The 25,561-nt window shown below is 41.5% G+C and overlaps 2 protein-coding genes across 4 annotated transcripts; both read left to right on the top strand.

The window, feature by feature from the left end:
- Positions 1 to 1,144: 1,144 nt before the first annotated feature.
- Positions 1,145 to 5,626, top strand: tank (TRAF family member-associated NFKB activator). 3 transcript variants are annotated; one of them, XM_084022657.1, is made up of 8 exons: positions 1,145 to 1,302; positions 2,030 to 2,171; positions 2,393 to 2,501; positions 2,657 to 2,727; positions 3,458 to 3,516; positions 3,622 to 3,740; positions 4,130 to 4,527; positions 5,175 to 5,626. In XM_084022657.1, the coding sequence occupies exons 2-8, from the start codon at positions 2,073 to 2,075 to the stop codon at positions 5,343 to 5,345; spliced, it is 1,026 nt and encodes a 341-aa protein (XP_083878783.1). In that variant the 5' UTR covers positions 1,145 to 1,302; positions 2,030 to 2,072; the 3' UTR covers positions 5,346 to 5,626. The 3 variants fall into 3 exon arrangements, with proteins under 3 accessions (XP_083878783.1, XP_083878784.1, XP_083878782.1); XM_084022658.1 differs by lacking the exon at positions 1,145 to 1,302 and adding an exon at positions 1,332 to 1,637; XM_084022656.1 differs by lacking the exon at positions 1,145 to 1,302 and having other exon boundaries at positions 3,461 to 3,516.
- A 14,410-nt stretch (positions 5,627 to 20,036) lies between these two features.
- tbr1b (T-box brain transcription factor 1b) lies at positions 20,037 to 23,562 on the top strand (the record flags this gene model as incomplete). Its single annotated transcript, XM_084023525.1, has 6 exons — positions 20,037 to 20,775; positions 20,951 to 21,105; positions 21,265 to 21,386; positions 21,691 to 21,849; positions 22,115 to 22,176; positions 22,719 to 23,562. The coding sequence occupies exons 1-6, from the start codon at positions 20,084 to 20,086 to the stop codon at positions 23,560 to 23,562; spliced, it is 2,034 nt and encodes a 677-aa protein (XP_083879651.1). The 5' UTR covers positions 20,037 to 20,083.
- Between the last annotated feature and the right edge of the window lie 1,999 nt (positions 23,563 to 25,561).

The following is a 25,561-nucleotide window of genomic DNA, read 5'->3' as shown; positions in this document are numbered from 1 at the left end:
GAGAGATAAACGACTCCAAAGTACAGTTTAAAAAAAGAGACAGGATTAAAACATGTGAGGCCCATGTTTCCTGCAAATTACCATTAACTACAGATGACAGTTTTATTGTATTTTACAGTTAGTCAGTTTGTGGCAATTTAATATGATGAAACATAATTTTATTTACGATATTCATCATGTGGGCACAAGGCCACACTATTACAGGACACAGTTGATGTTGTACTTTAATGGTGCAAATCCCCCCAATAATATAATTACATAAAAATCCACTGACATACAGTAATGAACTGGAGCTTTCTGAGGAGTCTGGAGGTCTGGTACCCATGTGGCATTCCTGATTTGCCATGTGGGTAATCCAGGTAAATATGTTTTCTGTATGTTTTTATTATTATTTATATATCACCTTGCGTTCCTTTTCTATCTCGTCTTCATGTATTTAATGCCAAAACACTTTGAATTGCCTTGTTCTTGAAAGGTGCTGCACAACTAACCGCACCTCCAAAGCCCCAAACTTACTGCAATTTGTTATGGAAATTTAATTAAATTTAATTTAACTAACAAATTACAATGACAACTGGCAATATTGGCTCATTATGTGCTCACATGGTGGGCTAAACATTCCTAAATAGAGTCGTTTTTAATAGAATTACCTCAATAGACTATTTTCATGGCAGACATTTCGACAAAAGCACAAGTGAAATTGATAATGCTAACAATGGCTTACTTCCCAGTAAGTTCCCAACTATTGCATTGAGTCAACTTGCACAGGACCTCCCCTAAGTGGAATGCAGCCATCATCAATGTTAATAAATGTCTACAGTGGAAAAAGCCAGGTCTAGGGGCCCCCGCAGTCATTGGTTTGCCTCTGGGGCCCTTTAAAGTTTATCTCTGCATGTAACAGCATTAAGACAGGATCAATACTTTGAACAGAGACGTACCGGACGTCGAATAACGTGAGACATAACGCTGCAGAATCAAATGAGCACAGTGTAGTTTTGGGGAGAGTTTTCACACGCACGACAGTCGGTTTGCAGACGCGTAGGCTGGAAGAACCCTCGACCAGCTAACAACCCGGCGCTCCTCCGAGCCGCGCGCTGATTGGCCGGCATCGAGTAAAGGCGGAAGTCTACAGACCGAGGGGATTCCCCGAGGGAAGTTCCCAACTCAACTAGGCTATGTAAAACATACATTGCCATATCCTCTTCGGCGCTTCGTAACTTTGCATCTGAAGATTAAGCGGACGACGCTGCGGTGTGTGTCAAAACAACAAATTCGACTGTTTTAACGGTGACTCGAATGAAGGTAAGAGGACGTCGGCTCACTGGCGGCGGGGGAGAAGGGATCTGTCGAGTCGTGGCTCGGTGGCCACCGGTTGAATGAGCTGTGAGCTAGCCGGTAGGATTAGGTTGGAAGGATTTACGGAACTGTGCGGATTAGGTTTTGAACTTTTAAACCGCCGCTGTGGCTCGGTGGGCTCCGGCGGTTCAGTGTTGATGCAGTGTAATGTGCAGCTCCAGTCCAGAGCCACTGGGGTGACAGGTAACGTTGGTGTAACCTGCGAGCGGCTCTGGGTGAGACTTTACCTCCTCTTTCTTGTTTTGCATCATCTCAACACGTCCGAGTCAGCGACTGTAACAGTAAGTAAGTGCTGCAGTTGTCCCAGGGTTGCTCCAAAAAGTAGTTCCAAAAAGTTTTTTTTAGACACAGAAAACAGAGAAACTGCAAGGATTATTTAGGTCTTACTGGTTGTACAAGAAATGCATTTTTTTGGGTCATTTCAGTGGTACAGTTGCTCTTCAACATAGTTATCTCTTCCAGAACTACAATAAGGCATTGATTTTAATTCTAATACCACCAAGAAGTGTGTTTGCTTTCATTATGTTTGACTGTTTGAAGACAAGTTAGCTGAGAGATATGTTGCGAAACAAGCAAAACGCCATGCTTTTTCACTAGTCTACTGTGTTTTGGGGAGGGTTTTTCACATTTGGTATAATTTAAAACATTTTAACATTTTGATTTCCCCTCCCAGGGCTCATGTCTGCTGTGTCAGGGATGATTGTGGAGCACACGGCATGGAAAGGAACATTGGAGACCAGCTCAATAAAGCTTTCGAAGCTTATCGCCAGGTCTCCATTGAAAAAGACAATGCTAAAAAGGAGCTGCAGCAAATGGTAACGACATGAGGAGAAAAAACGTTTTCAAGCTGTGTGTGAAATGAGCCACATGTTGCCAATATAGCAAAGAACTATAAGAAACACAGTGCTCCTGTTATTTTTCAGTCAAATGGCAAGAAATGTGTTTTAAAAATGCAATGTATTATTTATATATCTAGACCTTCATGAAACTGTGTCGATATTGGTGCTAAAAAAATATAACCTCCTTTTTTTTACAGAGTGAATATTATGAGCTATACACTCAAACACTTCAAAAGCAGATAGAGGACCAGCAACAGTTGATTTCAAAATTGGAAGCCAAGTTATCAGCAACAAGGCAACCACCAGGTGAGTGAGATGTGCCGGAGGATCTCTCTTGTTTATACGCCGACAAGATCATTTATTATATTTGTTGCATTGTATCCTGATCATTGCTATTGGATTGTCAAACATTGTACCGAATCTGTTCAAACCGTTAATTTTTCACTGTTTTGGATTCTAAGGGGAGATGAAATGTGAGCCTTGCAACCATCTCCTTGATGGGGCCGGTGCTTTTAAGAAAATACAGTACCCGGTACGTTCGCTGTGCTACGGTGTGAAGCTGCATTACCATGGCTCCAGAACTGGTTTTTCTTCATTCTCACATTTGAAAATGTACAAATGCATCACATGTGCTAAGGCATGTTGATTCTGATGGATGCTGTTGTACTTTTGTCAACAAGAACACATTATACCAATGGTTAATTAATATAGAAGTAGCTCCAAAATACAGTTCATCCATATGTGATTCCTACTTTTTTTTTCTCCTTTCTTTTTTTTAAACTTTTTGCTTCTGCATCATCCTTTATGTTAGTCAGCAAATATTTAGTTTTTTCACTTTCTCACCCCAGTTACGTAGTTAATTACCTCAGTTAATTAAGAGAAATTGTGTCATTATTCAGTCATTCACTCTGATCAGAAGGGAATGAACATATACTTTCATTGTGCTTCCATTCGTATCCTTATCAAAGATTCAAGCAATCCTTGAAACCAAAGATTACATAGCTGGTGTAATAGTATCCACCTCGTTCTACTCAGCAGAGGGTGAATCCACCATTACTTCACCAGATGGTGCTAGAGGATTATGTTGCTTGCACAGTTCAGCAGCTTGAGCTTCATTGTTCATTATTTAAGTGACCAAGGAAACATTTTCCACAAGTAAATGTTTACTTGCCATGTGTAAATCAAACTGCAGGTGCATTGACAGTATGCCCTTGGATAATTGTTGCTAATGATGACGATAAACATGATGTATCTTTTTACAGGAGAATATGGGCACTGTTGCTGTTGCTCCTAATCTGCCAGTCAACAGCAGCGTTAACTAGTATGTGTCTCTAAGACTCTCTTTTTTTTTTAAATATATAAAAATCATGGACAAAAGAGCTAAAGAATGGATTTTATTGTAACCCTTTATCTCTTTGTTTGTAAGTAAGGACATGCTGGATGCGTTTGAAGCAATTCAAGGGAAATTCCGGCAGATTCGCTCTCTCACCCGAAGACAAAAAGATCATCTAAAAAGATTCCATGGAGGAAATGATGCGTCAAATGGTAACATTGCTATTTATTTATGATATTCACGTGCCATTTATTTAAGGCTTGTTTTCTGAAATCAGTTATTTAAACTAAAATGTGCAGAATTTAAATAAATACATATGTCATTACTATACGAGTTAACCTGCTTTTTGCTTCGTTGTTTGATATAATTAGATAGCAACACCTAATCTAGGGTGGATGCTTTCTTGCCCTTTAGAACCAAAGCTGGCCTCCTCTGTTTAAAAATGGTGGATAAATGCAGTTAATTCTGACATGATGTTGGCTCTGGATACAAGCTGTGATATTAATAATATAACATGATTATTCATACAATAATGAATACAGCATGTGTGTAAATATATGTATTAAACTTAATGTATTCGTGTTTCTCTGCTATGCGACAGATCAGCGGTTCTCCATGCCCATCCAGTGCACGGACCGCACAGCAGAGGCAGAGAGACCCTTTTCCTCAGCGCTGAGGTCAGCCGTGGATATTCCACTCCCACCCACGTCTCTAGCGTCCCGCGGCGCCAGCCCCGAGGACAGGGACTTTGTAGACTCTCTCACCAAACTCAGTGTCAAATTCCCGCCTTCTGCGGACAGTGAATACGACTTCCTGAACAGTGCTCCGGAGAGACACATCGGTCTGACCATGCCCACGAAGCGGCCCCTCAGTAGCGTCCCTTCCGCGTTGACAGAAGAGGAGCCCTTGGAACTGCCCATGCCTTTTGTCTACCCGCCATCCCCCTCCCATTCGACATCATCCTCGCTCTCCCAGGAGAGTGTTCGGGGACCCCAGCAGGTGAGAATTACAGGAGAAGGTCTGCGAAAACTAGTAGCAAATTATCAGTCTCTGATTGGTCTTTGCTAATGGAGCAGTGAAACAGTGTGAAGTCCATAAAACAAATCCCCTTGGCTTAAACATATTACTCTGTAATGTGTGCTGATTTCTGTCTTTTTTTTCCTTTTTTTTTTTTCTTGAGCATGGATGCTCTGGTTATATTTGGCATCTTTGCTGGAAAGTGTGAGCCAGATGGAAGCACATTACAGTGTTTGAATCGGATAAATCGAGTACGATGGTTAAGTGGGATTTTATTTGCTGATGTGTATAAATGCCTTCATAGAGAAACAGTGAATAACATGCAATGCGAGCTTAACGTTCATAATATGATGCTTTTCCTGGATTGCATCAACACAGGCATTTATAATAGGCAAGGCTGCTTTGATGGTGTTGTCGAACACATAAATAGTAAGATAATTAAACTCTTGAGATTTGCCATTTGCCTTTACTGTTGCAGAGTTGTGCAGTCTATTGTGCTGACAAGTTTGTGTGTTCCTTAAAGCGACAGAACTTCAGCTCGAAGTCCAGCATGCCTTACTAGAGTGAGTGTAAGGATTGTTTAGAGCATGAATAATTTCTTGTTTTCTTTGGTTCATCCTGCTCTGCAGCCTCTCTGGAGCCCCGAGTTGTGTGATGCGGTTGACGTGGGGACAGAGCTGGCGACGCCTCAGAGCAGCAGTCCTGATAAATGTGCTTTCTGCCATGCTGTGGTTCCTCAGGAGCAAATGAACAGCCATCTCTACTCGCATTTCTCTCCTAAGAATGAAGCCGACAATTGACAATGAAAGCAGAGACTGACGGGGGCCACGACTATACGCCGAGACTTACTGTATTCATGGTCTAGTTCTGCCCTGCCACGAAGAACATGCGCTGTACCGGATTTTTGAAATGACACTGCAATACGACTTGAATCCATTTATTTAATGTTGAAGAATCAAATGGTACACTTTCTAGCCCATTATATTTTTCTAATATCACGCTGAGATTTTACTCTATACTAAGTGACGATGGTGCATAACATGGTATATATGAGCAAATAAAGCAGACATTTAACTCTTTACTTCAAATTTTTCCCATTTTCCGCACATATTTCAACATAAAATACAACACAAATATCAAACAGGTATGTCACAGGTGTGTATTCATTAACTTTCATTCTGCAACATGTTTATACATTCTTATCTTCAAACATCATTTGCACAAATAAGGTAACAATTTCCTTTGAGAATAAATCAGACCAGCTTTTAAATTTGCAATAATTTCTGTTGAAATAAGACACCTTTGCCTCCTTTTTCACGTTAGCAGCAAGATTTTATATCTCGTCGAAAAAGAGTCACGTCTCATAAATGCCAACAATATGCTTCAAATCACTCCCAACGTTAACCAATCTTTTTTCACTAATGTAGCACTATGTTTCATTGGTGCTTCTGTGTTGTAGACTTCAACCAGGATCATTTGAAGCAGCTGTATGTTATTCTAGAGTTGTATTCATTAACATGTGTACACAGATGGCAACACATACCTATTAGGTACGAGCTCACTGTTCAATTATCAATTACCAATTACTTTGCTATTTGAATAGCATTTATTTTACCTTAGACAATATTAAACTGTATTTATAGGCACTTTTATTTTAATGGAGAAATTAAGATTATTTGATGTTTTTACTCCAATCATTTCATACAAAGTGATCAAATAAGACACTCCAGGTTTGCCAGATCACATGTCATTATAGGCTAATATCAATTAATGAGTTAGTAATTATGAAAAAAATATTCCTTCACAAAATGTTAAAGGTACTGAACAGTGAAATGCAGGTTTGGTAAATTGTAATTTGGAAGCACAAACGGTCTTCCCATCGCTGACATCATTTACAGTATCAACCTATCATTGGACTACACCTGAGTCTTTTCTAAACGGAAGCATTAGCTTTTGACTTCTGCAGTATTTATTCACACCCTGGCAAACAATTGCAATGTGTTTCTCCATTCGGCGCGATGCTGTTTGAGGAAACGGGGACGCTGCGTTGTGCAGAGAGGACCTCGCAGCCCTTCAGTTATGGGCTGGTAACACTTGTGCTGGCGAGATGAGCTGGTGTGAAGACTGCAAACAACCCTTTTTTCCCTCTTTACAAGTAGTATTAAAACTATATATCATTTAACATCATCAAATCACACTAAATACACTGATTGATTTGTTGTATTAACCTTCGCCGTGCTGCACATTTCACTGCGTTTCATAAATAACTCAGAAGGGGATGCAGTGAAGTGATAATCAACTATCCAAACTAGTGAATCGTTAGACTCACATAGAAGAGTCTTGCTAAAACTCAACACAGCAGCGTCCACATCATGGAGGGGAGAATTCTTCTTCTTTTTTTTTTTTTTTTTGGCAAATACATATCCCTAATGATCCTCCCTGGTTAATCTGTGAAGAGTCGAACATTGTGCAGCCTGCATGCTTTTCTCTCTGGGATCATGAACAGCTGCTTGCTCATAATTATGTTGTCATTCATTGTTATTTGGAAGAGGAAACTCGTACTGACAGCTAGGATTTTTTTTTTGTGTGTGTGTTTCCGTACACTGTATATTTACACACTTGTGTATACATCACGTGAGTGAATTGTTTGAGAAAAATCCACTTTAGCTCCAAAAGCATTTTTACTGCCACAATTTCCAGAAGAATATGAAATACTTGTGTCATATTTCTCATTGGGACATTTGCTACCAGAGTCAGTAGATTTAAGAGCTGGGGGTAAAAAAAATGAAGGATATGGATTGAGATGGAGAAGTAGCAGGCTGATTACAAGGTGTCAAAATTGCCAGGAGCAAGAAGGTGAAAGCAATCAGGGGTGAGAAGAGTGCAGCATTCGTGAGGGACAACTAATTATCCATCTCATTTGTGGAGAGAAGCATTTGAGGCAGCTCTAGCCCACTGAATGGTGACAGATTGGTGCGGAGGAGAGGGGAGGTGTTAGAACAATGGAGCCCGGCACACCATCATTACTGCATGCTAATCAGCAGTGCTTCTGCACCGCCAGTCGGTGCTGCGGAGAGTTCGGGGAGGCAGGGAAGTCACTGGCTTGAGGGGACCACAGTCATTTCAAAGCAGACAAGGGAGGGTGGAAAGTAGCGGCACAGTATAGCTGTTGGCAATTATTTGAGCTTGTAAGCGATCCAATGCAGCCTGATCTCTGTGACCTGCGTTATGAGCTTGTACGAGACGAGACGAGCGGATGCTGCTGGAGTGTTTTTTTTAAGTGGATTGAGTGGAAGCGTAGGTCACCGTGGTGGAATAGAGAATATACATGTGGTAAATTCATTAAAAGTTTAAATGGAAATAAATAGTATACATTGTGCCAAATACAGTATAATCTCAAAATCATTGAATACATCTACCTATACTGCCTAAGAATTTGTCAAATTAAAAATTATGCTAATAGTTAATTGAAGGGAAAAGTAAGCAAGTACAATAAAATGTACATGAGCGTAAATTAACAGGAAAAATATACTATTGTAATACTTCACATTTTGTGTTTTAAATACATCATAAAGATACATACTGTGTATTCCAATACCCATGCTACCATACTATCTAGTATGAAATAGATTTAGTATGCCCACATACACAGTGAGCCAAAAATATTAATCTGCATCTGGTTGTATTCTGCAGGATGCAAACCAGCTTGCTTTTCTGGCCCACAATTCTCTACACAGCAGAATTATGAAGAGGCAGTATATTCCAATATTAAATATAATCTTCCAAATTAAAAAAAAAGATAGTATGCATGCATGCAGCAAATCTCTGTCCCTTGCTTTGTTTGTAATATTCAGCTGTGTGATGTCATGCAAGCCTGCAAGCAGGGCTGCAGCAAGAGGTTTTAAAGATGGATAATGCAGCTGTGTAGTTCTGCATTGAACATCTAATTGTTCTGTGAAGTAAAGTTGTAATATCCAGTGTGGATTAACAGAAAGCATTATTACATTAAATATGAAATCGATAATCCAAACATAAAATCAAACATTGGAAGCTGTTATTACCACCAAACTGCCTGATTTTATTTTTATACTGTCAATAATATATAGTATTATTATATAGTATATATCATAGTACTATTTTCCCATACACATCTGTGTATGTCTGGTCTCTGACAGTAGTTAATATCTAGAGATTTGTGCTTAAAATAGAATATCAACACAAATAAAAACAATCGTTTGAATATCTCAACTTTATGAAACAAATAGATCGTAGTTGGCCTGTAAATGGATTATAATTACAGTAGAAAATAGAAATATAAGCAATTCCACTAAATCAATATTTATTATTTCATTACTCTTCTCAATATTTGAACAATGGTTATCAAATCAAGCCAAACGATGCAATGGGAGTGGGGCGAAAAAGGAGATTGTTGAAGGGGTTTCCATCAAATCATAAAACAAAACAAAACAGAGAGGTAGCAAGTGGATTAAGGTCACCTGACTAGAATGCCCTCTTCACATCACTGTCATGTGGATAATTAACAACTTTGGAGGGAAGCATATTCACTTGTCTGTGCACTGGTCACCGTTGGCATGAGAGACTGCCAACTCTCGTGGTGTTCGCGAGCTGAGAGTATCACCTCACAGTTGTCTTGCCATGCGTTGGGCTCCTCGTGCTCTCTGTGCAGCAGTGGTGGAGCTGACTCTGTGTTCGATTAAACGTGTTGAAGCCATCGCAGCCGGCGCAAAGTCTCAGAACAGCCGCCTCTCTCCATTGTGATTGTTTCAGTGCTGGTCTGAGAGCCCTGATTTTCTGGAGCAGAGATTTGGCAGTCACATCAAGTGATGACAGAGGCAGTGGTGAGATCGCACCCAGAACCCCAAAGGGTTTCAGGCGGAGGGGTGGGGGAGCGCGTCCAATACACAGGACACAAAAGCGCTGATCAGCAGTGAGTCTGGCAATGCCATTGTTCTGAAAATCCAAGTTGTTCAGCCGCCATGGCGGAGACTACTTTTTATATGTTTACTTGTGCGGGGTGGGAGTGTTGGACATTTGTAAACTTCTGAACTTTTGGAAGACACTTGGCTGCCAATTTGAAAATAACTGTATGACTGAAAAGTCTGGCTCTCAAGATGTCATCCTCCTGTTATCTTATTGTCGCTGTTAAATCACTGTAGGTTGCTTTTTCTCCTCGACACATGGGGGTGGGATGGAGCATGGTGATGTTTGCGGATTGGTAACGTGCAATTCAGGGGTTAAGGCAGCATGAAAGAATCCATTCTCGGTTTAATGACCTAGCCTCGCCGGGCGAGGAGGACAGGGAACATGCTCTTGACTTGTACTGAATTTGCCAATTAACACCTCCAATAACAGGCTGCCTCTGAACATCACCAATCTAGAGAGAGGCGGAGCAAGTCTCATGCACTTTGTTTTTCAGCCTCTGATCCTGTAATGATGAGGTCTGTGATTTCTTCTTACGCTGAAAAATATTTTTTGTCGCATACATTTTCTCTCCCAGTCCAATATTGCATGAATTGCTGCAATGGCACCGACTGGCAATGATGTTGGATATATTTGATTTTTCCACGTTCTGCTCGAATCCTTATGTAGTTGTTGGACATTCTATTTTTCGCACATGTCCATATGGCCGCGTGCAGCTTCAATTAGCCACATGGCTGGTATCTAAGATACACCGTGCTTGATTGGCCGATCGTCCCTTCTTATTGTTGCACATGAAAATACAAAACAACGGCGCTGTCAACGTTAGATCCAATCCGAAAAGAAAAAAAGATCTGTCTACTCAAATAAGGTCCGCCATTCTAGTCGCCCCCTCTGGCTTCGACATGCTTATCAGACTCCCAAACAACACCTAGCACAGGTGTGAATATCAAAATCCCCAGTGAAAATCACAGTGGGCACTCATGTGTTGTCCTCAGAGTCCTCTTACATGCAGCTTTGCATCGGGGCTGAGTCGTGCTGGCGAACAGCAACTGCAGAAACACCTTTGGCAAAGTGTAAGGTGGACCTCCTTACACCGAATGTGCTTAATGACTGAAAAACTGCCACCATGGATCTAATTGAAAAAAGGCACCTAAGTGTACAGTAGCCGGTTATTGCCCAGTACAATCACACCATAGCACGGTAGTTTCACAATTCATTAGCAGGTACTTTAAGAATATACAATAATTGAAAGATGGCTGCATAATTGATAGCAGTTCACACCACAGGGAAAGTGCAGCGATCCATCTAATGATAAATATATAGTAATAAAGTGGGTTACAGCTGCGAACTTAACACTTGAGGTGCGAGCTTTGTGCAGTTGCGAGGACAAAGGCCTCGTCCTGACACGGTGTCAACATAACAGAGACCAACACGGCAAAGACGTTAGTCATATTCATATCAGCGGGACTGGAGAGATTCACAATGCACCTCCTCGGGGGTTAATCGCAGCGCTCCCGTCCTCATGCCGACCACCTTTCGCATCCCGAGCAGATGAATACGAACCTCGTGTACAAATCAATTCATTTATTCAGTGTTAAGAAACCATCTGGCTTGATTAGAGCTGAAAGTCATCCTGGCAGGCCAGTTTTCCTGACTGACACCTCGTGGGAGGACAGCTTCATTTACCGTCTTTGCCTCGGCTCCATACCGCAGCTTATCATCTCGCTGTCCTCTCAACTCCAGATTTGAACCCCCCCCCCCAAACAGTCTTGCAAAAAGAAAATAGCCCTGTTTACCTCAAGCCTTTGTGTTAAACAGATTCAACATATCTGGGTTGTTGTTTATTAGTCTTAGATAGTGAGAGATAACACTTTTTGTGTTCTCTTTGTGGAAGCTGTGAAAATGGCACGCCATATGTAATACACTTGCTCGCTGTTGGTCTTGCCAATTCCCCCAAGATCAGTCATTCCCGTGCCAACGCTCACACTCTCTCTTTGTCCTTGTGAGTCGATTGAGCTCCGTGGATTGGACGGCCTTTCTTTTTGATATTGTGTCTGGGCGTTTGGTTGTTGATTCGATGTCACTCGCAGCCCAGTTAAAATAACCGTTTGAACCAGAACATACGCGTTTCGGATAGATATCGTTGTAATCAGTCGAAGATAGTTAGGAGGACTGGAGAAGTACCCAAGGGAACAGGAAAACAAATGCGAGACAGGTATAGATTAACTAAAGCGTGCTCCTTCAATGCCCCCCCCACGTCTAATTTTGCACAAAACAAATTGACTGCATATTTTGTTCACACCTTTTGTAACCTGGGGATAGCGAGCGCAGTTCTCCCTCGTCATACCTGTGACAACAACCTGCAAAGTGCTCCCAGTGCCCTAATCTGCGAGGTAGAGAGCCGCTGCCGCTGCTGCTGGATGTAGATGTTGTTTTCTTCTTCCCAAGCTGCTTGTCCCTGTGGTTTTTTCTTGCGTTTACACACCCACCACAATCACACAAGGTAAAAGAGAATATGTCTCACAAGATAGCAATTTTTTTTTTCTCCTCCTGTCGAAAACATGGTGGCGCTCGGTGGAAGGCAACGGAGGCATACTGATGGTGTTTGGAAATGGCAGTCAGACCATGATTTTAGCATCAACAGATGGCCAGTAGATTGGTTTAAATGAGTAACACCACTGCCTGCTTTAGATTTGGCTCAAGTAGTAGAGTAGTGTACTACTGTCTTCTCATGTCTCCTTGTGTGAATGATGATGTCACTGTGATAGATGCTACTCAAGTGGGATCAGACCTACTCAGTGATGCCTGTAGAGACCAGCTCTGGGAGATCCCTGTCTGGCTGCATTATTCAACAATACTCCTTACCTCTCCAAGGGAAAAGGGACTGTTGAATATTTGAAAGATAGAATTTGATTTTTTATTTAAGTGTATAGATGTAGACGGGTGAGGGGGGGGGGGGGGGGGCAAATAGAGATAGTGTGCCAGTCGGTACAGCCTGGATGGTCACCAAGGCAACTTGCCGAGTTTTTCCAACTGATCTATGGGACTTCTTGGCCGTCTTGCTTGGGGGACGTTTTGGAAAAGTGGGCTTCTTCGAGCGCCTTTTGACTGCGACTTCGAGTTGACGGGTCATTGATCATTTTAGTCGTATAATTACAGCCACCAATTAGTTTAGAATTTGATTAAACCTACTTGCATAGAGATTTTCAGTCACCTGGATATGTTTTTATGGCTGCTACTCCCATTACACCTTGCAAAACATTTCTAGATCTCACACTGTAGCTTAAAGTTCATTAAAGGTTATCTAATATTCAGAACAGCAGCAAACGAATATTTGTAATGTAAAGATATAGTCGAGCAGAGAAAAAAGCTACTCTCCACTGGTGGACTCAGGGACAAACCAGTGCCCTCTTGGATGCCCCCATGGAAGATACAACATGGTGAAGTGCCCTTTAGTGCCCTTGTGGGTACTATCTGCCTGCTGGTACCCCTTCGCATGCAGCTGGTGCCCCTTTTTTAATTTGTGGCCTCTGCACCCCTTATTCAGAGTCCACTGTCACTTTCCCTCTGTGTGTGTTGTTATCCAAATGTTTCTGTGCTTTGTCTATATAGCCGGACCAGCAGCGCATAGCTTTTAGTGCATTGCTTTAATGTGCATGTGTAATATTGTGCATGTGACTGGTTCAGTAGACACTATTTGGTCTGTCAGCACAGGTGCTGTTGTTTGCACTGTTAGCGATGTTAGCGCCGTTAGCAGCTCAGCCGTCCCCATGTCAACAGCCACATGGAGGCAACAGATATGCAATGAATTTCAAAGTTAGCATGTTTAAAACTATTAAGGCTTTTTCTTACATTTTAAAATAAGTTAAAGGTCCAGAATCTCTTCTGGACTCCTGGGCTGTTTTGTTAAATTGAATGTATCAATATTTCAGTTGCAACATAAGAAAGGAAATCTGCTCATTGATAACGTACCAGACATCGTGCCAGACAGTGATAGCCTATTTTCAGAAAGGCAGCGTAAAAAAAACACACAAAAAAAAAGCTCATGGCTGCAGAACCACTGCTCAGATCCTGACGAGCTGAGCTGAGTATCGATCCATCTGGCTCCGAAGACACTGTCACGTCACCTTTGCATTTAAGTGTTATCTTGTCAGCTTCAAATGATCTAGCTGTCAGATCTGGAAAAAGCCAGCCTGTGTGATGTTGCTTTGTCTCTAATGTCCAGCTGTTGCTACAACAGTCTATATATACCAGCCACATATGTGAATCCAGGGTTTAGACAGTTCTATCTCTAAATCTGATGTATTTATAATTTCCATGTGTTTTTAGAATTATATATGACATATTATGTATGAAATTCTCATCTTCAGTCAGTTTCCATCACTGTCTTTCCTTGCCGTCACCCACTCTCACAGATGAATAAAAAGAAGTCTCCCATTGAATGTTATCAGAAGCTCAAACCAAGTGCAAATTGCTTAAAAAATGATTCCTTCTTTACTGCAGACATAGCTGGGAATCCGGCGTTGTGGTGAAAGGGCACAAATTCTTCCAACCAAGGTGTGGGTAATGGGGTGAAAATTTGAAAGAAATTCCTATTAGGGAATCACCGCTAATGATAACACACCCGACTGCATTTCACTCACAGCACTAATTTCCATGTTTTCTCACACTCGCTGCAAACGATTTTGGTCGTTGTACGATTGATCGGTTTCTTTCTTTTCTTCGACTAAGTCTAATTCAGCCCTTGTTTCCTTGTTAGTGGATCACGTCCTAAAAACTATGCTGCGGGCCGGAGAGCAAGTTGAGGCTGCTATAAGGGCAACAGTAGGACACCAGCCAGTAAGTTCACACTTGTTGGAGCATACTGGAGAGGCTGTGGAGATGGATTCTTGATTTTTACAGTACTCTCTGCACTCCTTCATCTTCTTAATGTGAAATGGTGACGCTGTGCGACATGTTCTTTTCTCTATGCCATTTCTGAAACGTGAGATGTCTGGCAGCTGTATGGCTTGAACGTACAGCAAAAAAAAAAGAAAGAAACACAAGTAAAATGGATCACTACATTTATTACCGTCCAGACAAATAAACTGGTTTCCACATGTTTGTTTGTGACATCCTCGATGTGAGCGGCAGAGACATAAATCATGTCACATTTATTTTTCCTCTAGCTCGGTTCTCTTCTCTGTAGAATTCAGGGCTGATCATTAACCTTTCCTTTAGTTCCTTCCCTTGCCTGGTCACATTTCCTCTCTATTTGGTTCCTGGCCCCATATGCCACTTTCCTATTTCCTGCCTGCAGACAGCAGGGAGTAGCTCTATTATCACCTTCCTAGAGCTGTCTTTGAATGTGAGAGGCAATTCCATTTCACTCAGCCATGGGGAGGAGAAGGAGGAGGAGGAAGAGGAGGAGGGGAAAAACACACCATAGAGCACACAGAAATTGGTTTAAGGTTACTTCTCATAGTCAAGTGTAAGGCTATGTTGTTTTCCACTCGTATTGCCTTGATTTAAGGATCATACGATGCACAGTCCGTTGTGAAGTTTTGGTAGAATAGTTCCAAATCAGAGCAAAGGTTAAGTGCCGTGTATCATGTCGCGGCTGTTGTGTGAACACTTTATCGTCAGGTCCATTTAGAAGTCATCCTTTAAAATATTAACAATCCTAAAGCAGCTATATTACACTGCTGTGAAGCTGTGCTAAACATATCGAAGATGCCTCTGATGCCTCCACTCTCGAGCGTGTTCTCTCCATTTTGCAAAACATTTTGCAGGAAGTCTGTGTTATTTTTGGGCTTTCCCTAAACCTCCTTCCAGCTTTTATCGGCCTCAGGTTCTGTTGGAACGGTAGGGCTCTTGACAATATTGCTCCAGGATAAATTAAACATGAGTTACGTAGAGTGATAATCTGTGGGCCTCTCTTTTTCACACTGCATTCCCAATGAGCTGCGTGTTGGCCTGGTGTTGTTGCCTGTGATTTTAATGAAGATTATTCTTGTAACACGACAGTCGCCTGTTTGCTCCCATTCTCCCCCGAAAAATATTTTTTTTCTCCCTTTATGTGGAGAATCTCGTGTCCTTTGGAGAGATTAGTGCAGCACTGGTGTTTTATTTGAAAAGGATTTCTGTTGCAGGTTAATCACCGGTTAGTCACAGATATAATTAAAGATTTTTAGGTGCCACATTTTGGATGATTATTCAGATAACTCCTGAGTTGTTGTTATTACAGTCCACATTCATCATCATATCAACTTATTGATTAAAAAAAATGCCGACTGGGTAATTAGTACTTATTTTCATCCTCGGGGCTCACATCAACATAAGGCAGAGCTTCAGTTAGTGGACCGGAGCCTTCTGTTTTCTTTTGTTCAGCTTTAGGCTGATAGTGCTCGGGGAAACCTCGGTGCATCCTCAAAGGAGCGAGTGCACACTTCGTGGCATGGCCACTCTTGAAATGGAACTGATGTTTTATAAATAATTTCAACGCTACAAACATCAGCCTCACAATCACAGCGATTCAATGATATTCATTTGGCATAAGTCAGTTTCATTTCTGTGTGCTTTTCATCAGAAATGGCTTAAAAAGTGGAGTTAGTCTGAATTTTTCATGCCATGGGCTTACTGGGGACAGTAGCCGTGTTCTTCACTTGCAGACGTCTGTCAGTGCATGGCAGCAGAAATAACAAAATGGTCACAAACCCCAACTGCACTCCCTGGGTCACACAGGCTCTTTAAAAATTAAAGAGACTAGCAAACGAACCAAACAGTTGATAACGGGTCAGTAGCAGGTGATAAAGGAAGTTTTCGTAGGGGGCATTAGCTCCTTCCACCAACTTTGTGATTCTAGACATTATATCTTCACTGTTTGTTTAACCAAAGTGCCCGTCAGAGAGCACAAGGGCTGTTGTGGGCATCGTAGTACCCAGAGGATTACAATATTTCACAAGTGTTCATTTTGCTAATGGTATGAGACAAAATTCACACATTTATAATTACATATTCACCTGCATTTACCTTATCCTATTTTTTTAAGGGGTGGGGGCTCAGTGTGGAGAGCTCCTGATGCATTCTCCCATAGCATTGCACTATTATCCCCATAAGTGTGTTAATTGCCACGCTGTCATTGTGCTGTGATTTGACAGGAATAGAGAGACGTTGGATAAAAATAACTAACAATGACTTCAGCCGATGCCTTATTCAAGACATACATAAGTATGTAAGGGAATATTAATATTGGCATATTGATCATCTTGCACACATGGACTGTGGATATGACCTTGCAACAAGCTGCATAGAATAGAATAGAATTACTTTATTAATCCCAGACTGGGAAATTATTATTTTCACACAGCAGCAGTGGGTCAACAAAACACACTGTACAACTATAATGTAAACATAAAAACAAGATATATACAGTGTTACATAAATAATAATAAAACTAATTGGAATGCATTGAATTTGAGTGGTATGATAAAAACTGTATTTTATAGTTTTAAAAAAATTTATAAAAAAATGTAATTCCCTCATTGATATTTCTGCAAACTCCAATAAAACACTGTCATTGTTCACCTCATAATTGGAGAATATATACCGGAATAGAGAAATGCATTGTGGGCTTTTTGATATGTTGGAATCTCTGTTTTCTTTGATTCGCCAAGATAAAGAAGCGCGTGTATAAATATTTGTTTTGGGTGAATAATCTCTAGAGTGCAGCCTCAGGTATGGTATTAGCACACGAGCCGTGTCACTTGTATTTCCACTGAACACCACGATCACCTGTCCTGCGGGTAATTGGCTGTGAGGTTTGTGGTAAAGAATCGCGGTGGGGTCTGGACATCAATAATGAGCAGGTGTAGGAGTGCACTTCTGCGTAGACGCGTGTCTCTGTGTGTCCAGGGAGGACGGCTAATCAGGGTTTAAAAGCCACAACTGTCCACTCCGCCCCTTAGCACGCCTCCAGCTGTCTTCCCTGTCAGAAAGCACCCTGATTCCCTTTGACAGAGCGGATCACTGATGGCAAGAATCCACAGGGGGGGAATAGTTATGTGAGTAACGCACAAAGCACCACCGCGCTTGATCAGATTAGCCCAGCTAGTTAATCAAAGCCTTAAGAGAAACACAGGTATTTATTATTTTTGTTTGAAATCAAAGAGCCTGGAAGAAAGGAAGAAATACTTCACTTTGATTTATTGATGGAAATTGCAATGTGACGTCTGGCAAACAACATATAAATAACTTAAAGGCCATCTTAAATGCATTCCCATGAAATTTTTAGTGCCGCTGTAATATAAGCCACTACCTGTCATGAATCCCAAATAACCTTGGCTCTATCCTCTTAGTTCAGCCCAGTGTGCCTCATTCCTTATTACTGGCCTGACAAGGAAATGTTTACCCATCCGACAAGAGACAAGCCATTTCATAGTCGGAAAAAGCAATTTCACCTGACTGGAGTAGCACACTATGTCCCCATATCCTTGCTGGCCATAATTTTGTTGTCATTTTGTGTGCTCTGATCATATCATTGAAGTGACAGTGCTGGGCATTAGGTAAAGTCCCTAAGCCGGTGCTCACTTTCAGGCTTTTTCTCTCCTTGTCATTCACATTGATTAGATTAGACCCAGGTGGCAAGCAGATTCCTTTGGCACAACAATATAAAAATGGCGATACAGTGGCTTGCAAAAAAAAAAGCACATTGTTTTATGCTCAACTGAACATTGTTAACCAGAGATCTGTGTTTTTAATAATGATATATATATATATATTAATTTCAGAGAATATTGAGGGATTGCATGTTCAGAATGAAGTTAAAAAATATGATGATTTTTGAGTAGAAAAAGCATACAAGACACAGTGCATTAAGCTCAGCTGGTCAATGGAGGGTTTGTACAGGGCAAGGGGGGGATCCTAATCGGCACTGCTACCTCCCCGAGGGACGAGGATGGTCGGGCATAACAAATCAACCCCCTCCTATTTGGTTATGTCCACTAGCTGGCTGAGCCAATAGAAAGAAGGGACTTGATAAATAAGCACCATGAGCACCTGGGGAGACGCATGGAGTTGCTGCACGGGTGATTCAACAATTGGTTTGTTCAGGGGGGAAAGGCAAGCCCATTTCGCTTATTAAAGATCAGTGATGGAAGTGAACCATAATCCTGTAATGAGGAGAGCAGAGAGTGGCCTCTTTTGCGTGGGCACAGGCAAGCCTGTGCATGCACGTTTCACAGGAATAGATTGCTGGACCCTATAGCCCTATACTGTAATGACCCCTCTTGTTAGCTTCAAAGATTCATGGCAGTTCCTCAGAGATACAAACTTGTGGAGGTACGCGTCTTGATTGGTCCTCTCTCATCCTTGCGGGTTAATGACACTAAACTGAGAAGTTCGTCAGTGAAGTGGAATAATATTGGGTTTTTGATGCTGTAATTGAGGTTTGTAATATTCTGTCCATCCACATTGAAACGCAATTGAATTCATGTTAAAAAAAATGACTTTTTTTTTTTTTATCAGTGCCTCCCTGACACTTTCATAAAGGTTGTAATGAGTTGTTCAGGTGAACCCAAGTGAGGCAGAAATGTATGAATCCAGTGCAATTAAAAAAAGCCACACAGTCAAAGAATAAACTGTCCACTCCCTTTAAAAAAATCACTTTGAGCTAACTTGATAACAATATAAGTAAGGTGGGATGTGTTTATTCTGGCTTTAACTTCCACTACCAGTTATTTCAGAGATCTGCATCCTGCTGACATCAAATCTTCATTTCAATATTATCCGTGGGAAATACTGATCCCATCACTCTTACAATAACTTCTCTAAAAGACCAAAAAAAAAAGAAAATGTGATTTTATTAAAATAAAAGTAATTCTAACATATTTCCTTTTACTTTCCGTGGGATGTATTTGCGACAGCAGCCCTGTTATCAGTCCACCGGTTCATAACTTTAGGGCATAAAATATTCATCAGCGCTGGGACTCATAAACACATCTTCAGTGGGACGCCATGATTTCACGCTATACCACAAACATTTTAAGGCATCAGATGCACTGCCTGTCATGGACTGTCATTTTTGGTGTGTTAATAATATATCTTGGTTCCTTCGGCAGACATACTTTGGCACTCATAGCGCATGAATAGGTAAATAACACGGATAAATAGGTAAATAACGCAGCTAACGTTACAGCCGACAGTAGAAAACAATCTTTATAACCGTTACTGTCATCTTTCCTTTTTTTTATTGTTGCTTTTCTTCTCCTTGTTCGTACACATTAGCAGAAACAGTCGGAGTATATATATATTTTAATCAAATTCAGGCCAGTGTCACGCTACAAACATCACTTTGCTCGCAGCGCTCCTCGGATTGTCCTCATTAAGAGCTGTCTAATTAAATTACAGCCTCGCGTTAACCAATGGCAACGCTTGTTTCATTAGCAAAGCGGGGAGAGTGATGGGAAGAAAAATCCTTCCTGATTGCAGGGTGGTGTCAATTGGCTCATTTCTTCGCCACAAGTCATAAGCAAGGCGTTTTAGACGGTGTTAGATTAAGGCAAGGCGCGTGCAAAAGCTTGTGATATAGGTCGAGCTAATAGTGGCTTCCTATTGAGATATGCAGGTCGAGAATTGCATCTCGCCGGCGAGTGATCTCTCCAAGAAATTTATGAATGTGGGTAGTGGCTTTCCGAGCTCCGATGGATCAGAGCTTTCGTTGCAGGACCATCCTATTATATCGGCAAGTGACAACCAGGAGATAAGTTCACCTCTGAAAAAAACCTCTAGGGAGATGACGAATCAGTCAGAGGCAGACGATTTCCCTGACTCTAAGGACGCATCGGGGGACGTCCAGAGGGGCAAACTCTCTCCTGGTCTTCACGGAGTCTCTGACATCCGTCATAATTTCGATGGATCTGCAGGAGAAAGGTCCATCTTTTCTCCATCTGCCCAGCCTCAGTCAGTCTCCGCAGCTCCCGGTGCCATGTTCCCTTACGCGACCCAGCATGGACCAGCACACCCGGCGTTCTCCATCGGAAGCCCCAGCCGGTACATGGCCCACCATCCGGTGATCACTAACGGAGCTTACAACAGCCTCCTGTCCAACACGTCTCCTCAAGGCTACCCGGCGGCGGGCTACCCGTACGCGCAACAGTATGGACACACTTACCAAGGAGGGGCTTTTTACCAGTTCTCCACGGCGCAGGCGGGACTGGTTCCGGGGAAAGCGCAGGTGTATCTGTGCAACAGGGCCCTGTGGCTGAAGTTCCACAGGCACCAAACAGAGATGATCATCACAAAGCAAGGACGGTAAGTTCCACGCAGACAGGCTCACCCGCGCAGAATCTCTTTTCATCCGCATCGAATATATTCCCCTCTAATAAAAATAGATAACGGACTCAAGAAATAGAAGGGAATCTTTTGTATTTCTGTTTGTTTGTTATAGGAGGCGATTTATAAATGTGTCTTCCTTTGTTTTCCGCAGACGAATGTTCCCGTTTTTAAGCTTCAACATTTCTGGCCTTGACCCAACTGCTCACTACAATATATTTGTGGACGTAATACTCGCTGATCCGAATCACTGGCGATTTCAAGGCGGCAAGTGGGTGCCATGTGGGAAAGCAGACACGAATGTAATAGGTACCATAACTCGTATGTCCCTACATTTATTGCACAATTAAACATTTTAATTCACGAGTATAACTTTTTGTTTGTTTTGATACATATTTAGATTTTTTATAACCATATTTCGTGTGTTTTAATTATCTGCCTTTCTGCCTATTTTCCTTTTTTTTTTAGGAAACAGAGTTTATATGCACCCGGACTCACCAAATACCGGAGCGCACTGGATGCGTCAAGAAATATCATTTGGAAAGCTAAAGCTCACAAACAACAAAGGTGCCTCCAACAACACGGGACAGGTAACGCTTAATCACGATGCTTTTATTGCAAATACGTATGGTATTATTTTTTAATTTTTTATTATGTAATAACAATTGAAATAAAGGCAGTTTTTTTCCTTTTGAACCGGTCGTTCTGGTTTAAGCTATTTAGTCTAATTATATATTTTCAACTACAGTGGTTTAATGCCTTACTGGTATAATTTAAAGCGCTGTTATAATAATCATAAAAAAAACAAAAAAAATCAGTTCAGCGTTCTGCTTTAATCGCTTCTCCAAAGTTTGCAGCTGAGTTTCTGACGTGCGTCTTGCATTGACTCTCCAGATGGTGGTTCTCCAGTCTCTCCACAAGTACCAGCCCAGGCTCCATGTGGTGGAAGTGAACGAGGATGGGACAGAGGACACCAGCCAAACAGGACGGATCCAGACTTTCACCTTCACAGAAACGCAATTCATCGCCGTGACAGCTTACCAAAATACCGATGTACGACCACTTCGCTGCAGATGTCTCCCCAAACTACTCTCTCATGCATTTGAACAAATTAGATATTTTGGGGGGGAAAGAAAATAAGAAAAATACATTTTCTACATTTCCTAAAAAAATAATATTGAATTGAGTTATTTATTTTGTAACAAAATAGATACGCGGATTTTAATAGGAATTGAAACCATAAACTATAAATATTATTTTGGATATTGACATTGGAGTCCGATGCTGATTTTCTAATCGATGCATTATTTCCCCACAGATTACGCAACTGAAAATCGACCACAATCCGTTTGCTAAAGGGTTTCGGGACAACTATGACACGTAAGATTACCTTTTATTTTTAGAATTACATTTTTTTTATTCGATTGTAATTTATTTTCCTTTATGCTGCAAAAAATGAAACGGCAACAATCAGGTTACCTTTTATTATAATGATTAATTCTAATATAAAAAATGGATCATTTAGACGTGGCTCATAAGATTTCAATGTTTTGTACACCTGAAGAGATTATTGCTATGTTTATCAGAAAGACATACAGTGTAAATATTCGACACACATAAACATTAATATCCAAATGTTCGTTTAAATTGTGAAACGACTGAACAAAGCGACATTTTTTTTGGCAATTTTGCAACTTTTTTTTCGTGCAATGTCGATATTTGTTTTTCTCTGTATAAAGCAGCAGGCGTGTTTGGAAACGATCCACTTGATGCTTTACATGTTTTTGAAATCACGCAACTCTCCTCTGAAAGGCCGATTCCTCGACCACCCGCAGCCTACAGTAACTACGTTGCTCTGAGTTCTCGGGCGTGTCGGTTAAGTCGCTGAATTGTTTCTCTGTTTTTCCCCTCCATCTTTTCAGTGTCTACACAGGCTGCGACATCGACCGCCTAACTCCATCGCCGGGTGACTGTCCGCGTTCACAGATCGTGCCGGGTGCGAGATATGCCATGCCTAGCTCTTTCCTGCAGGACCAATTTGTCAGCACTTATGCCAAATCTCGCTTTCACCCTGGCGTGGGGACTGGTCCTGGCACGGAGCGCAGCGTCCCACTCGGCAACAGCTTGCTGTCCCCGCAGCAAAGCGACGAGCCCACTGTTGCCACCCCCCCGCAGCGATGGTTTGTCACCCCTGCCAACAACCGACTGGACTTTGCTGCCTCGGCATACGACGCCGCCGATTTCGCCGGTAACGCGGCCACCTTGCTGTCCTACGCGGCGGCCGGAGTGAAGGCTCTTCCCCTGCCGACTGCGGGCTGCTCCAACCGGCCTCTTGGCTATTACGCAGACCCGTCGGGATGGGGAGGACGCACGCCGCCGCAGTACTGCGGCGTGAACAGCAAATCCAGCTCGGTCTTCTCCTGCTGGCCCACTAACTCTATCGGCGGCAGGGCGGGCACCAACTACCTGGCCGAGGAGGGAGACTCCATCCCGGCAGAGAGGCAACCGATCGGCGTCTCGGAGGAGGCGAAACCCAAAGACATGACGTCAGAGTCGAACTGGATAGAGACGCCGTCCTCAATTAAGTCCATTGATTCCAGCGACTCTGGGATCTTTGAACAGGCCAAACGGAGGAGAATCTCACCTTCTGCCACGCCGGTTTCTGAGACAGTGTCCCCGTTAAAATCCGAGCTGCTGGCACCGAGAGAGTGTGAGAAAAACTGCACAAAGGACATTGGTTATTACAGTTTCTATCCCCACAGTTGAAACATCTATCTATCTATCCATCTATCTATCTATCTATCTATCTATCTATCTATCTATCTATCTATCTATCTATCTATCTATCTATCTATCTATCTATCTATCTATCTTCCTTCCATCCATCCATCCCTCCATCCATCCATCCATCCATCATTTTAAAAGATGAAAAGTACGGTCGCGTCCACAATTAACTGCAAACGTGTAAATTCTTTCATGGCTCGGGCACCTTCTTTCCAGAAAACTCTGTAATTGTGAAAATAATGTACATATTGAACATTTGGTGATAGTGATTGAATGTACACAGAATAGATCAAATCTGACTTATAAGTAGAAAAAAAAAAAAACCTCTTCCGTTGAGTAGCCTAAACTGTTAGTAAAGCAAGATATCGAGACTCTTTGTACATTAAATGTTCCTGTGTAGCATATGCTGGCATATTAATCCCTGCCGGTGAAAAAAAATATGTATTTTGTACTACTATCGAAGCTGTAGGCTACCAAAAGTTTATGACGATCACTTCATGATATCTGTGGTTAAATGTTGGCAATGTAGAGGAAGAGTCTTTTTTTCTTAGCCTGTATGCTATGCTGTTATTAAAACATCTGTATCTGCTGTGATGTGATTGAAACATAATAAATGATGTTATCAGGACAAGTAGGCTAATTCACGTTTATTAAAATTCTGCATTTAAACGGACAAAGTGGTTGTACCGACACTGGAGAAATATTTGAATCCCACTTTGAACAATTAAAAAATCATCCGAGTCCATCGATCTGATGCTTATGAGATCTTATTATAATTATTTTTTAATTGGAGACACTGCCCTCTTGTGATTAATTGGCCCCAAAAAGAAAACAAAAAAACGGCACAGCCAATTAAGTGAAATTAAAGCGAGTACAAAAATAATAGGTGTCTATAATGATGTGAATGGGCTGTGTATTTTACATATCCGCCGTAAATCATAATTGGTTCTTTAGGATGAAGGCCTACCTCATATATTTCCGACTTAGCAAGCAGGGTTTTTACAACATTTGGTTAGAATGACTTTGTTTGCCAATCGAAGAGGATGAAAACTTAAAAAAACTGTGAAGTTGACAAGTTTTACGACTCGCCATCCAACGGAAGTGACACATCCAAAGGAAGTCTTGTGAGAAAGTGTGCAAAAAAAAAACATTAAAACACACGACCCTATAAAAGCTTTCTGTGTTTACTGACTGCAGATTGATTGGTCGATTCGATTTTTTAATGGCGTCATAAAAAATAATTAATTAAATACTGCTAATAAAATGTATTTAAAAAATAGGTTAAAAATAGAATTAAACCTGATGCATAATAAACCCAATTTGCACTTAATTGGAATTTCGTTGTAAAGGAGACGCTAACACCTGTCAATAAGACGTGTGGCATTTAGCGTGCGTGTGTGTGTGTGTGTGTGTGTGTGTGTGTGTGTGTGTGTGTGTGTGTGTGTGTGTGTGTGTGTTTAAATACTCTCTAGTCAGCATTAAGCTTTCCCACAGATAAACAGTAGATGGCGATAACTGAATGCAATAATCAAACACATTTTCATTATGTGGCCCCAGGAGGTCAGTCCAGTCCAGAGGCAGCAATGAGATGTATTTATATATATACATAATATATATATATAAATATATATGTAGCCTATACATATATTTTTAAAGGAGTGTTTTGATAAACACACTTCTATTTATGACTCAATTAAAAGCTACACTGCGGTTTGCCACTGGATTCAACTACACGTGGATTGTGACACCAGATGGCGATGCTACTATTATTATATCAGCTAAAGGAACCCCTGCTGTTACAGAGTCTCAGAACTGCAGCGCCAAAATGGTTTCAGACTGAACCCACAACACATCACACAGGGAACGAGAAACGCGGTTAAAACTACAAGTCCCAATTCAAAAACACCACCCGTCCTTGAACTCTATGCAGTGGCATTGGGTGACAAAATCCTCTCCTCTTTTTTGCTGCTTTTATCACTAT

Source organism: Eutrigla gurnardus (assembly GCF_963514095.1).
Source record: "Eutrigla gurnardus genome assembly, chromosome: 12".
Taxonomy (NCBI): Eukaryota; Metazoa; Chordata; class Actinopteri; order Perciformes; family Triglidae; genus Eutrigla; species Eutrigla gurnardus.
Note: the sequence above shows the minus strand (reverse complement) of the source record. Positions and strands in the feature narration are given on the sequence as shown.